The sequence below is a fragment of the Oncorhynchus nerka genome, linkage group LG22 (genome assembly GCF_034236695.1).
Source record: "Oncorhynchus nerka isolate Pitt River linkage group LG22, Oner_Uvic_2.0, whole genome shotgun sequence".
Classification (NCBI taxonomy): domain Eukaryota; kingdom Metazoa; phylum Chordata; class Actinopteri; order Salmoniformes; family Salmonidae; genus Oncorhynchus; species Oncorhynchus nerka.
The window spans coordinates 1254718-1269733 of NC_088417.1; the positions used below are offsets into that span (position 1 = coordinate 1254718).

At 45.1% G+C, this 15016-nt stretch overlaps 1 protein-coding gene across 1 annotated transcript; it reads left to right on the forward strand.

Annotated features, from left to right (window-relative positions):
* The first annotated feature begins 375 nt into the window (after positions 1 to 375).
* mix23 (mitochondrial matrix import factor 23) lies at positions 376 to 12107 on the forward strand. The gene is made up of 5 exons (XM_029647054.2): positions 376 to 484; positions 5628 to 5753; positions 9698 to 9844; positions 11630 to 11689; positions 11814 to 12107. The coding sequence occupies exons 1-5, from the start codon at positions 434 to 436 to the stop codon at positions 11862 to 11864; spliced, it is 435 nt and encodes a 144-aa protein (XP_029502914.1). The 5' UTR covers positions 376 to 433; the 3' UTR covers positions 11865 to 12107.
* Positions 12108 to 15016: the final 2909 nt, after the last annotated feature.

Below are 15016 nucleotides of genomic sequence, written 5' to 3' on the forward strand. Positions count from 1 at the left end.
CTTAAAAGGTCGAGGATTCGAGGCCTGCTCCCTGCCTGTTTCATTACAATACATATTTCAGAAATGTTATAAAAATTAAACAATGCTATTCAGTGTCTTTGATGGTACTTCAGACAGAGCTCAGCTGGTAACTTAGTACCTGTTCTGCTCTTCTTCTTCTGTGGATGTTATATGGTGGTTGGCAACCAACTTCAAGGTGCATTTACAGTCACCACTTTCAATGTAATATTTAATTAATTCGGCGAATCTTTGGTGCAAAATTATGAACGGACATTTCTTTATCATATCGTTATATTGTATGTTAATTGGTTTGTTATTTCAGTAAATATCGTTTTTATCATTTGGATGTGCTTATTATGTTCAGGCAATCGGACAGGGCACGTATTTCACGTGTTGCGCATGTAGGACCTGCGGGAGGACCTTGTAGTCCACAATGGCGGCGCCCAACGGAACTTTAAACTGTGAGGACTTTTCAATGTTTCAGGTAATACTCGTGTCATCTTTTTGTATTCCATGAATAGCATTTTAGTATGACATTCGCGACAACCGATAAACACGGATAATTGTGAAGCTCTGTGTCGTGATCGGATTGAATGAGTGACACCTGTATGGACCTAGCTCTCAAACTTGTGCAACCCCGTATTATCGGTATATTCAACAACGTTTAAGAAATGTATTATTTTCAACGGTATTATCCTGCGATCAAAAAATGTTAGCTAACTGGTTAGCAATTAGCATGCTTGACATTTCAGTGGAAATACTAATATTATCAGCTTTTTTGATAAGCGGTTTAGCAAAGCAAATACATCCCGTATCGGCATACGGTCCCCAGTTATTGGCCACCATACAATTGTGTTCAATTACAATATCTATTTAATTGTTTTAAAAAAAGAGAGACTAACCTCGTCTCCGAAGTGTTTACTATACTGAATACAAATATTAACGTACCTAAGGGTGGTGGCGTGACAGGTTGCTGGTGGAGGTTTTCCTTTTCTGTGCTGCATGTTTTGTGGCCCTGAGAGCCAGCACCTTCTGCCTGTTCCGGTCGCTATGGCTGGTGCAGTAGATACAGTGCTGCAACAGAATTTGCCTCCTCTGTTGCAAGCAATGTGGGGGATCCACTGCGACAACCATTGGTCACCTGGCCACTCAGCCTGTCCGCCAGGGTCTGCCGAGGTACACCATGCACCTTGGTAGATAAGAATAGAAATACTTGTGGTATTCTCCTAAAAACAAAAAACATCCCCGCAGTCATCCATGGCTTGGCACATGAACATGTCCACCTGACTAACCTTGGCAGCCCGGTGGATAGCCATCCCTGCCCCGGACAGACAACTCCAATTTTGATACGGTAAAGCTTGACAACAATCAAATCAAATTTTATTTCTCACATGTGCCGAATACCGTCAAATGCTTACATACAAGCCCTTAACCAAGAGTGCCGTTTTAAGAAATAAAATGAAGAGTTCAAATAACAATAAGGAGGCTATATACAGGGGGTACCAGTACCAAGTCAATGTGCAGGGATACAGGTTAGTCGAGGTAACTGAGGTAATATGTACACGTAGGTAGGGGTAAAGTGACTATGCAAAGATAAAACAGCGAGTAGCAGCAGCATGCAAATAAAAGGGTTGGGGTTAATGCAGATAGTTTGGGTTGCCATTTGATTAGCTGTTCAGCAGTATTACGGTTTGGGGGTAGAAGCTAGAATTATTTTCTGAACAGCACTTTGAGATATCAGCTGATGTACGAAGGGCTATATAAATACATTTGATTTGATTTGATTTTGGGACCTAGACTTGGCACTCCGGTACCGCTTGCCGTGTGGTAGCAGATAGAACAGTCTATGACTTGGGTGGCTGTAGTCTTTGGCAATTTTTAGGGACTTCCTCTGACACCAACTGGTATAGAGGCCCCAGTGATGTACTGGGCCCTACGTTCTACCCTCTGTAGCGGTCGGAGGCCGAGCAGTTGCCATACCAGGTGGTGATGCAACCAGTCAGGATGCTCTCGATGGTGCAGCTGTCAAACGTTTTGGGGATCTGAGGACCCATTCCAGATCTCTTCAGTTTCCTGAGGGGGAATAGGCTTTGTTGTGCCCTCTTCACGACTGTCTTGGTGTGTGATAAAGTAATCCTTCTCACCCCCCCCTTAAAAGATTTAGATGCACTATTGTAAAGTGGCTGCTCCACTGGATGTCATAAGGTGAATGCACCAATTTGTAAGTCGCTCTGGATAAGAGCGTCTGCTAAATGACTTAAATGTAAATGTTTGGACCATGATGATTTGTTGGTGATGTGGACACCAAGGAACTTGAAGATCTCAACCTGCTCCACTACATCCCCGTTGATGAGAATGGGGGCGTGCTCGTCCCTCTTTTTCCTGTAGTCCACAATCCTCTCCTATGTCTTGATCACGTTGTGGGAGAGGTTGTTGTCTTGGCACCACACTTCCAGGCCTCTGACCTCCTCCCTAGAGGCGGTCTCATCATTGTCAGTGATCAGGCCTACCACTGTTGTTGTCTACAAACTTAATGAGTCGTGCTTGGTCATGCAGTCATGGGTGAACAGGGAGTGCAGGAGGGTACTAAGCACGCACCCCTGAGGGGCCACCGTGTTGAGGATCTGTTAGGGCGGTATGCAAATTGGAATGGGTCTAGAGTTTCTGGGATGATAGTGTTGTGAGCCAGCCTTTCAAAGCACTTCATGGTTACATACGTGAGTGCTACGGGTTGAAAGTAATTTAGGCAGGTTACCTTGGTGTTCTTGGGCACAGGGACTGTGGTGGTCTGCTTGAAACATGTAGGTATTAGAGACTCGGCCAGGGTCAGGTTGAAAATGTCAGTGAAGACATTTGACAGATGGTCGGCGCAGGCTCAGAGTCCACGTCCTGGTAATCCATTTGGCACTGCGGCCTTGTGAATGATGACCTGTTTAAAGGTCTTACTCACACAGTCGTCTAGAACAGCTGGTGCTCTCATGCATGCCTCAATGTTGCTTGCCTCGAAGCGAGCATAGAAGCCATTTAGCTCGTCTGGTAGGCTTGTCACTGGGCAGCTCATGGCTGTGCTTCCCTTTGTAGTGCCCTCAATCTCACACAAATTATCAAGGAACCCACCAGGTACAACCCTAAATCCGTAAACATGGGCACCCTCAGACATTATCCTGACCAACTTGCCTTCCAAATACACCTCCGCTGTCTTCAATCAGGATCTCAACGATCACTGCCTCGTTGCCTGTATCCGCTACGGGTCCGCGGTCAAACGACCACCCCTCATCACTGTCAAACGCTCCCTAAAACACTTCTGTGAGCAGGCCATCCTAATCGACCTGGCCGGGTATCCTGGAGGGGTGCCTGGTCATTCTTTAAAAGTAATTCCCTCACCATCTTAGATAAGCATGCTCCGTTCAAAAAATGCAGAGGTACACTTCATAGGTACACTTCAACTATGACAGACAAAATGAGAAAAGAAAATCACATTGTAGGATTTTTAATGAATTGATTTGCAAATTATGTTGGAAAATAAAAATAAAAGTCCGTTGTCATTTGCAAGCCCTGCCACATCCGACGAGCATTGGAGCCAGTGTAGTAGTATTCAATCTTAGTCCTGAATTGACACCTGTTTGATGGTTCATCTGCGGGCATAGCATGATTTCTTATAAGCGTCTGGGTTAGTGTCCCGCTCCTTGAAAGCGCCACAGCTAGCTAGAAGGGGTGTATTTAGTCTTAGAACTTACTGTTCTTTTCCAGTCCATTAAAATGTTTAGCTTGAGGTGATTTAGTACTCCAGTTGGGAGAAAATTAGCTAGGCGGCATTCTGCCTTCCCCCTACAGTTCTCAGCCATTAGCTTCACCCACGACGGCCTCATGTGAACTATAACCAAGACGCTGTGTTTTAACTTTAGAAACGTGAATAATCATCGCTTGCGATACGACTTTTGAAAGATATGGCCTTGATCTTTTATCAGCAAGAAAGAATCCTTCGAATAAAAAATAGATACAGGTACAGCTATGGAGCCTTCATCTACACTTCCGCTACAGTTGGAGTTGCTTACGAACTGGTGTTCAGACCAGATTGCAGAATAATAGTGAAGACATCAAAACTATGAAATAACACATATGTAATCATATAGTAACCAAAAAAGTGTTAAACAAATCAAAATATTTTATATTTGACATTCTTCAATGTAGCCACCCTTTGCCTTGATGACAGCTTTGCACACTCTTGGCATTCTCTCAACCAGCTTCATGAGGTACCTGGAATGGATTTCAGGTGACTACTGTCGGTGATGGAAACACATTGAACTTTAGATTGTTATTCGGTACATGAAAACTTAAGCAAAAAATAAAATGTGTGCACTACATCATCGCGCACGGATTTTTATCCACAAGTCAGTTTGGTGGAAACACACCACTGTTGGGAAAATTTGCATATTTTCTTTGTGGATTTTAGAATACTTGCATGAAAATCTGTCACGGATTAGATGGAAACCTAGCTAGTGACGCCAAATTCACTCTGCTTCTTCCATAGCCTGAATACCTGACTTGAATTTAATTCACGACCTCTACAAGCCTGAATGTTGAAGAAAATTATATTTTAACGTACTTTACCGGTTGTCTGTGTGGTTGGTCCTTATGCAGGTAGGAATGTGAGACAATATATCCACAGGAAAGTATAATTACATCGACTTTTCAAAGCGCTGGTTGTGTGTTCAGATTTTTAATACATGCACACTTGACGAGCTGGTGCACGTGTTTACATGGTTCCGCACATGCTTTAGGTGTTAGAAATCTGAATCCAGGTTATTTAATTATACTTTCCTGTGGATATTTTCCTACCTGCAAAAGGACCAACCACACGGACAACCCGTAAAGTAAGTTCAAAATGTAATTTTATTCTACATTCTGGCTTCGAGAGCTTGAGAGGAAATTTTGCAAAATAATGTATGGCATTAATTTGACTGTGAACCAGAAATGCATAAACCAGAGGTATCACAGTCTGATGTCAGGCAACATCTTCACTTGCATTGAATGCTGAATGTACTCAGCTGTTTTAGCAATCATACTATTTCCCCTGGCTTAGATTGTGCACCGTGCATAACAGAATGGTGTCACCTATTGTTTACGCATGTAATACTGTGTTACAGTTAGCTAGCTAAATATGTAGCCTAATGTCTATGTCAGTTAGCTATGAGTTCTCCACATTCATTCATGCTTTTAAAGAAGAGCTAGCTAGGGTCAATGGATGTTTCACACCCCATATGTAGTTAGCGCTTGACAACCTTTTGCTTGTGGTCTAAGCAGGGGTGGACTGGGACCAAAAATCAGCCCTAACACAACTTTTTTTTTCTTCTTTGAAGCCCCAATTTGTTTTGCCAGAAAATAATGATTTTGTACAACAACAAAAAACAAATTATTCAGGCCCACTGAGCTAAAGATGCCCAAAGTACCAGATGGCCAGTCCGCCCCTGGGTCTAAGGACAGTGTCTCTGCCTCAGTTGGCCTCTCAGAAGATCTGCACTCTTCTATATTGTCAGTAGACTGTGTCTATTTTGTCAGTAAACTCTGTCAATAAACTGTCTGGGTCTGTCTGTCAGTAACGATCTGCCTGTCTGTCCCTCCCCCAGGATGTTCTGAAGGTGATGCGTAACATAGATGACCGTATTGTCCATTCTCTCAACACCACCGTGCCGACTGTCTCCTTCTCAGGCAGAGTGGACGCCACCCAGACATGCAGACAGCTCTATGAGTCTGTGAGTCACAGCTTTAACCTTTAACCTCCCCCTCCACACAGTATACCTTTAACGTCTCCTCCACACCAGTATACCATAAGCCTGTGATATCTGGCATGCTGTAGCCTTTCACAGTATACCTTTAACCTCTCCTCCACACCAGTATACCTTAAGCTTTAACATTTAACCTCTTAAGCCTGTGATATCTGGCTGTAGCCTTTGCATTGGATAATGCTAGATTCTAAATAAACAGAGTAAAATTCACGGACGACTAAGAAAAGCTCAAACCAAGTTTATTCACCCACTGTGTCAAACAGCTGAAAAGACAAAGATATGTTTCCACAAGTATATATATTTATACCCTCTACTGGGTGGAGTCAACTAGCCAATACATCTCTGTTGCTAGGCAGGAAATTAATATGGTCAAATCCGGAAACTATAATTTCGAAAACAAAACGTTTTTTCTTTCAGTGAAATACGGAACCGTTCCGTATTTTATCTAACGGGTGGCAGCCATAAGTCTAAATATTCCTATTACATTGCACAACTTTCAATATTATGTCATAATTACTAAAATTCTGGCAAATTAGTTCACAATGAGCCAGGCTGCCCAAACTGTTGCATATTTCCTGACTCTGCGTGCAATGAAAGCAAGAGAAGTGACACAATTTCCTTAGTTTAATATTGCCTGCTAACATTAATTTATTTTAATTAAATATGCAGGTTTTAAAAAAATATCCTTCTGTGTATTGATTTTAAGAAAGTCATTGATGTTTATGGTTAGGTACAGTCGTGCAACGACTTTTTTCACAAATGCGCTTCTGTTAAATCATCCCCCATTTGGAGAAGTCTTTGTCAGGAAGAAATGGTCTTCACACAGTTCGCAACGAGCCAGGCAGCCCAAACTGCTGCATATACCCTGACTCTGTTGCACAGAATGCAAGAGAAGTAACAACATTTCCCTAGTTAAAATAAATTCACGTTAGCAGGCAATATTAACTAAATATGCAGGTTTAAAAATATATACTTGTGTATTGATTTTTAAGAAAGGCGTTGATGTTAGGTACACATTGGTGCAAGTACAGTGTTTTTTTTTGCGAATGCGCTTGTTTAATCACCCGTTTGGCGAAGTAGGCTATGATTCAATGATAAATTAACAGGCACAGCATCGATTTATATGCAACGCAGGACAAGCTAGATAAACTAGTAATATCATCAACCATGTGTAGTTAACTAGTGATTATGTTAAGATAAGTTTAATGCTAGCTAGCACCTTACCTTGGCTCCTTGCTGCACTCGCATAACAGGTAGTCAGCCTGCCACGCAGTCTCCTCGTGGAGTAACAGGTAGTCAGCCTGCCACGCAGTCTCCTCGTGGAGTAACAGGTAGTCAGCCTGCCACGCAGTCTCCTCGTGGAGTAACAGGTAGTCAGCCTCCAGCTCCTCGTGCAGGTAGTCACGCAGTCTCCTCGTGGAGTAACAGGTAGTCAGCCTGCCACGTCAGTCTCCCTCCATGCAGTCTCCTCGGAACAGTAACAGGTCTCCTCGTCAGCCACGCCACGCAGTCTCCTGGAGTAACAGGTAGTCGTGGAGTAACAGGTAGTCAGCCTGCCACGCAGTCTCCTCGTGGAGTAACAGGTAGTCAGCCTGCCACGCAGTCTCCTCGTGGAGTAACAGGTAGTCAGCCTGCCACGCAGTCTCCTCGTGGAGTAACAGGTAGTCAGCCTGCCACTCAGTCTCCTCGTGGAGTAACAGGTAGTCAGCCTGCCATGCAGTCTCCTCGTGGAGTAACAGGTGGAGTAACAGCCTGCCACGCAGTCTCCTCGTGGAGTAACAGGTAGTCAGCCTGCCACTCAGTCTCCTCGTGGAGTAACAGGTAGTCAGCCTGCCATGCAGTCTCCTCGTGGAGTAACAGGTAGTCAGCCTGCCACGCAGTCTCCTCGTGGAGTAACAGGTAGTCAGCCTGCCATGCAGTCTCCTCGTGGAGTAACAGGTAGTCAGCCTGCCATGCAGTCTCCTCGTGGAGTAACAGGTAGTCAGCCTGCCACGCAGTCTCCTCGGTGGCCTGCCACGCAGTCTCCTCGTGGAGTAACAGGTAGTCAGCCTGCCACGCAGTCTCCTCGTGGAGTAACAGGTAGTCAGCCTGCCACGCAGTCTCCTCGTGGAGTAACAGGTAGTCAGCCTGCCACGCAGTCTCCTCGTGGAGTAACAGGTAGTCAGCCTGCCATGCAGTCTCCTCGTGGAGTAACAGGTAGTCAGCCTGCCACGCAGTCTCCTCGTGGAGTAACAGGTAGTCAGCCTGCCACTCAGTCTCCTCGTGGAGTAACAGGTAGTCAGCCTGCCATGCAGTCTCCTCGTGGAGTAACAGGTAGTCAGCCTGCCACGCAGTCTCCTCGTGGAGTAACAGGTAGTCAGCCTGCCACTCAGTCTCCTCGTGGAGTAACAGGTAGTCAGCCTGCCATGCAGTCTCCTGGAGTAACAGGTAGTCAGCCTGCCAGTAACAGGTAGTCAGCCTGTCCAACGGTAGTCAGTCTCCTCGTGGAGTAACAGGTAGCCTGCAGCCTCCTCGCCACAGCCTCAGTCTCCTCGTGGAGTAACAGGTAGTCAGCCTGCCATGCAGTCTCTGCCATGCAGTCTCCTCGTGGAGTAACAGGTAGTCAGCCTGCCACGTGGAGTAACAGTCAGCCTGCCATGCAGTCTCCTCGTGGAGTAACAGGTAGTCAGCCTGCCATGCAGTCTCCTCGTGGAGTAACAGGTCAGCCTGTCAGCCTGCCACTCAGTCTCAGCCTGCCACGTCTCCTCGGAGTAACAGGTAGTCAGCCTGCCATCTCCTCGCAGTCTCCTCAGTCTCCTCGTGAGTAACAGGTAGTCAGCCTGCCACGCAGTCTCCTCGTGGAGTAACAGGTAGTCAGCCTGCCAACAGGTCAGTCTCCTCGTGGAGTAACAGGTAGTCAGCCTGCCATGCAGTCTCCTCGTGGAGTAACAGGTAGTCAGCCTGCCACGCAGTCTCCTCGTGGAGTAACAGGTAGCCTCAGCCTGCAGGTAGTCATGCAGTCTCCTCGTGGAGTAACAGGTAGTCAGCCTGCCACGCAGTCTCCTCGTGGAGTAACAGGTAGTCAGCCTGCCACTCAGTCTCCTCGTGGAGTAACAGGTAGTCAGCCTGCCACGCAGTCTCCTCGTGGAGTAACAGGTAGTCAGCCTGCCATGCAGTCTCCTCGTGGAGTAACAGGTAGTCAGCCTGCCACGCAGTCTCCTCGTGGAGTAACAGGTAGTCAGCCTGCCACTCAGTCTCCTCGTGGAGTAACAGGTAGTCAGCCTGCCACGCAGTCTCCTCGTGGAGTAACAGGTAGTCAGCCTGCCACGCAGTCTCCTCGTGGAGTAACAGGTAGTCAGCCTGCAGGTAGTCACGCAGTCTCCTCGTGGAGTAACAGGTAGTCAGCCTGCCACTCAGTCTCCTCGTGGAGTAACAGGTAGTCAGCCTGCCACGCAGTCTCCTCGTGGAGTAACAGGTATTCAGCCTGCCACGCAGTCTCCTCGTGGAGTAACAGGTAGTCAGCCTGCCACTCAGTCTCCTCGTGGAGTAACAGGTAGTCAGCCTGCCACGCAGTCTCCTCGTGGAGTAACAGGTAGTCAAAATACTAATTGAGTGTATGTAAACTTCTGACCCACTGGGAATGTGATGAAAGAAAGAAAAGCTGAATAAATAATTCTCTCTCCTACTATACTGACATTTCACATTCTTAAATTAGGATCGCCACTTTATCTGACCTAAGACAGGGAATTTTTACTAGGAGTAAATGTCAGGAATTGTGATAAACTGAGTTTAAATGTATTTGGCTAAGGTGTATGTACATTTCCGATTTCAACTGTATGTGGTGACTGTTGTAGTTGTTGTTGTGTATATGTGGTGTCATGTTTGGTGTGTTTGTGTTATGTTTGTGTTATGTTTGTGGTATTGTGTTGCAGCTGATGGAGGCCCACCTGAGCAGAGACCGAGCCATTAAGACGTGTATAGCCCAGACCTCTGAGGTGGTGGGCCAGCTGAGAGAGCAGAGGGCCAAGGACGGAGACAACATGACAACTGTCAAACTACTCAGGAAGGAACAGACCAAGGTAATACATGACCTATACTACACTATACTAAGCTACAGCCCTTCACGTAGCTGCCCCCACCCCCAAACATCTTCCCGCTGCTATACCCCTCCATGGTAATGTCGGTAGACCGCTGCTATACCCCTCCATGGTAATGTCGGTAGACCGCTGCTATACCCCTCCATGGTAATGTCGGTAGACCGCTGCTATACCCCTCCATGGTAATGTCGGTAGACCGCTGCTATCCCCCTCCATGGTAATGTCGGTAGACCGCTGCTATCCCCCTCCATGGTAATGTCGGTAGACCGCTGCTATACCCCTCCATGGTAATGTCGGTAGACCGCTGCTATACCCCTCCATGGTAATGTCGGTAGACCGCTACCAATAGGGCAAAACAGGTATTAGGTGCAACACTGTTGAAGCCAGCTAGCCAGGCTAGGTTTATAAGATTCTCTACATATTTTATAGATAAAAACAACTAAATGATATATATATATATATACACAATGTTGTTTTCATTGTTGCTTGAACAGTCGCTAAGATTATTTGCTTTTGATCCTTGCACAATCCCTATTTTTGGATGCAGCAGATGTTAGCTAAAATGCCAACACCAGACCACGACTAACGTGGAAAAGACACACGAGGAAAGACACAGGCTAAGTGAGGCTACATGCTAAATACATTACACAGTAGATTGAGGCGTCACAAAGGTTATAAATGGCTATAAACTAAAAAAACAAATAGAATAATATATATCTTAAACGAGGCATGTGTCACACCGCATAAATGAGCTAGCATGGCTGGCTAACATCTTGGCTAGCAGGCTAGAAATGACATTCCGCACATGGGACAGGAAAATACCTTGTAAACATTATTAACATGGTAAAGGTCGCCATAACAACGGCTCCCTTTAACAGCAATGAAGTAATGATGATGATGATAATGACCTAAAGAAGCAATAACGGTACTGTTAGAGTTTGCGTTAATTCAAATCTGGTATCAGGATAAATATAACAATGAGTTATACTCTGTATTTTTTATTAGCTAAGTAATAAATGGCAAATGCAACTTTTGTATATGCGGGCTCACTGTAATACCACGCAGGGCAGAACAGAGAACTGACAAGATGTATGTAAAACAGTATTCTTTATAGACATGGTTCCAACACGTCTGTTGGCCTATCACAGTAGAGACTGGGCGTGGTTTAAACTTGCCCCGCCTATCGCAGGCGCTCAGGCGGGTCCCCGCCCCTTGGCGCTTCTTGGAGTTCTCCCTCCTCGATGTATAGATCCTTACTGTTCTGGTATCGCAGCCTAGTTATAACAGTTGCTCAGTTCCTGCTATTGTGTTGTTCAGTATTTTTCCATCTCAGTTAAACCTCGTGATGACCACCCCTCCCTATCACAACTTTGTAAGATACAGCAAGTCACACCATGTGCTCAATATTGTTACATACAAACACAAGGACAAAGCATCTGCTTTGTCAGTCCATTCTGTCCACGATCTCACTCTGACGGCAGCAGCGAGGTTCAGTGAGGCACACTGGGAATGGCGAACTGTGATTGGCTGATACAAGTCAGGTGACTTGTAGGTACCACTAATAAGAAAATAAGGAGTGATGGACAAGCAGAACAAACTACCAGTTCAGGGTTGCTAAAACTGCTAACTAGGAGCTGGAATTCTTAACACTAGTCCTCAATAGTCTCCAGGTTTCTGTTGTTGGCAGTATTTGACTGTATTAGAAGCAGGGTTCAGTGTTACCTTGTTGTAGTGTGTCTGAGTGTCTGTCGGTCTTTTCTCCTCCAGTTAAAACTCATGCGGTCGGAGCTGAATGTTGAAGAGGTTGTTAATGACAGAAGTCTGAAGGTAAGAACATCACTCTGACCTCTCATCTCATGGCCTGTTTGACCTCTCAAGCACACTCCCAGGATCTCTCACACAGACACAGATATATGGACTTCAATGACCTCCGGTGCTGTTCCTTCCTCAGGTGTTCAGTGAACGGTGCCGGACCCACTACACGCCTCCTACGGTCAAGTGACTATCTGAGCTGCTCTGGTGAGAATAGCTGCAGATCCAGGTGGCTGCATCAGGATCAGAACCAGCCATTGAGTCACCCGTGGACTTGACCCTTGCCCTCCAGCCGACCACACTGTTATCATCCATGGGGACCGCTGCGTTGCCTCACAACAAGGCCACCTCTGTCAAGCAATCTGCTCTGTTTATTTTCATGATTGTAGTTTTTATTTGAATTTTTTTAAACAATGAAGTGTTTTCCAATGGCCCTCTGGTGTCTGACTTCTTTTTTTTTAAACAATGAAGTGTTTTCCAATTCCCCAGTTGAGGCGTAACTTAATGTCCTGCTACACTAGACTTGCTGAGCGTGAGACGCTCCTATTAATTTCAATGAAACCTGGGTGGAAATGTCTGCTCAATCTAAAATGACAACCGACTGATTGCAGCATTACTGTAAAAATTGAGAAGGAAAGGGGAGAAGGTAAGGAACTTCTGTCGGCATTAAAGACCAAAATTGGCTAAAGATAATTGTGATGAATGGAGGACACCAGTTTAATTTTGTTAAATTGACAGCTGTGCCATACAAAATAGTTGGGAGGAGATTTTCGATGTACTGATTACATGGTTTATGAACTGATACACAAAACGAGGCCGGATTGAAATTATTATACCGATAGAATGTTATATACTGTACAGTTGAAGTCGGAAGTTTACATACACTTAGGTTGGAGTCAATAAAACTAGTTTTTCAACCACTCCACACATTTCTTGTTAACAAACTATAGTTTTGGCAAGTCGGTTAGGACATGTACTTTGTGCATGACACAAGTAATTTGTCCAACAATTGTTTACAGACAGATTATTTCAATTATAATTCACTGTATCACAATTCCAGTGGGTCAGAAGTTTACATACACTAAGTTGACTTTGCCTTTTAAACAGCTTGGAAAATGTCAGAAAATAATGTCATGGCTTTAGAAGCTTCTGATAGGCTAATTGACATCATTTGAGTCAGTTGGAGGTGTACCTGTGGATGTATTCCAAGGCCTACCTTCAATCTCAGAACCTCTGCTTGACATCATGGGAGAATCAAAAGAAATCAGCCAAGACCTCAGAACAAAAATTGTAGACCTCAAGTCTGGTTCATCCTTGGGAGCAATTTCCAAATGCCTGAAGGTAGCATGTTTATCTGAATGAACAATAGTACGCAAGTATAAACACCATGGGACCAAGCAGCCGTCATACCACTCAGGAGGGAGACGCGTTCTGTCTCCTAGAGATGAACGTACTTTGGTGCGAAAAGTGCAAATCAATCCCAGAACAACAGCAAAGGACCCTGTGAAGATGCTGGAGGAAACAGGTACAAAAGTATCTCTAGCCACAGTTAAACTAGTCCTACAGTGGGGCAAAAAAGTACATATTTTCCACCATAATTTGCAAATAAATTCATTAAAAATCCTTCAATGTGATTTTCTGGATTTTTTTCACATTTTGTCTGTCATAGTTGAAGTGTACCTATGATGAAAATTACAGGCCTCTCATCTTTTTAAGTGGGAGAACTTGCACAATTGGTGGCTGACTAAATACTTTTTTGCCCCACTGTATATATATGTGTGTGTATATATATATATATATATATATATACAGAATAGTTGAAGTGTACCTATGATGAAAATACTTTTTTGCCCGACTGAAAGGCCGCTCAGCAAGGAAGAAACCACTGCTCCAAAACCACCATAAAAAAAGACAAATTACGGTTTGCAACTGCACATGGGGACAAAGTTTGTACTTTTTGGAGAAATGTCCTCTGGTCTGATGAAACAAAAATAACTGTTTGGCCATAATGACCATTATTATGTTTGGAGGAAAAGGGGGGATGCTTGCAAGCCGAAGAACACCATCCCAACCGTGAAGCACGGGGTGGCAGCATCATCATGTTGGGGTGATTTTAAAAATCTATATATATCTACACGGACAGCTTTTTTCCATCTACGTAACATTGCAAAAATCAGAAACTTTCTGTCCAAAAATGATGCAGAAAAATTAATCCACGCTTTTGTCACTTCTAGGTTAGACTACTGCAATGCTCTACTTTCCGGCTACCCGGATAAAGCACTAAATAAACTTCAGATAGTGCTAAATACGGCTGCTAGAATCCTGACTAGAACCAAAAAAAATATCATATTACTCCAGTGCTAGCCTCCCTACACTGGCTTCCTGTCAAGGCAAGGGCTGATTTCAAGGTTTTACTGCTAACCTACAAAGCATTACATGGGCTTGCTCCTACCTATCTCTCTGATTTGGTCCTGCGTACATACCTACACGTACACTACGGTCACAAGACGCAGGCCTCCTAACTGTCCCTAGAATTTCTAAGCAAACAGCTGGAGGCAGGGCTTTCTCCTATAGAGCTCCATTTTTATGGAACGGTCTGCCTACCCATGTCAGAGACGCAAACTCGGTCTCAACCTTTAAGTTTTTACTGAAGACTCATCTCTTCAGTGGGTCATATGATTGAGTGTAGTCTGGCCCAGGAGTGGGAAGGTGAACGGAAAGGCTCTGGAGCACTGGGATTCTCTGCCTCTAACCAAATCAAAATCCAATCAAATGGGGATCTGCCTCTAACCCTATTACAGGGGCTGAGTCACTGGCTTACTGGAGCTCTTTCATTCCGTCCCTGGGAGGAGTGCGTCACTTGAGTGGGTTGAGTCACTGATGTGAACTTCCTTGTCTCAGGATGGTAAGTTGGTGGTTGAAGATATCCCTCTAGTGGTGTGGGGGCTGTGCTTTGGCAAAGTGGGTGGGGTTATATCCTTCCTGTTTGGCCCTGTCCGGGGGTGTCCTCGGATGTGGCCACAGTGTCTCCTGACCCCTCCTGTCTCAGCCTCCAGTATTTATGCTGCAGTAGTTTATGTGTCGGGAGGCTAGGGTCAGTTTGTTATATCTGGAGTACTTCTCCTGTCTCCACCCGGCACAGCCAGAAGAGGACTGGCCACCCCACATAGCCTGGTTCCTCTCTAGGTTTCTTCCGAGGTTTTGGCCTTTCTAGGGAGTTTTTTCTAGCCACCGTGCTTCTACACCTGCATTGCTTGCTGTTTGGGGTTAGGTTAGGGGTTAGGGTTAAGGGGTTGGGGTTAGGGTTAGGGGTTAGGGTTAGAGGGTTAGGGTTAAAGGGTT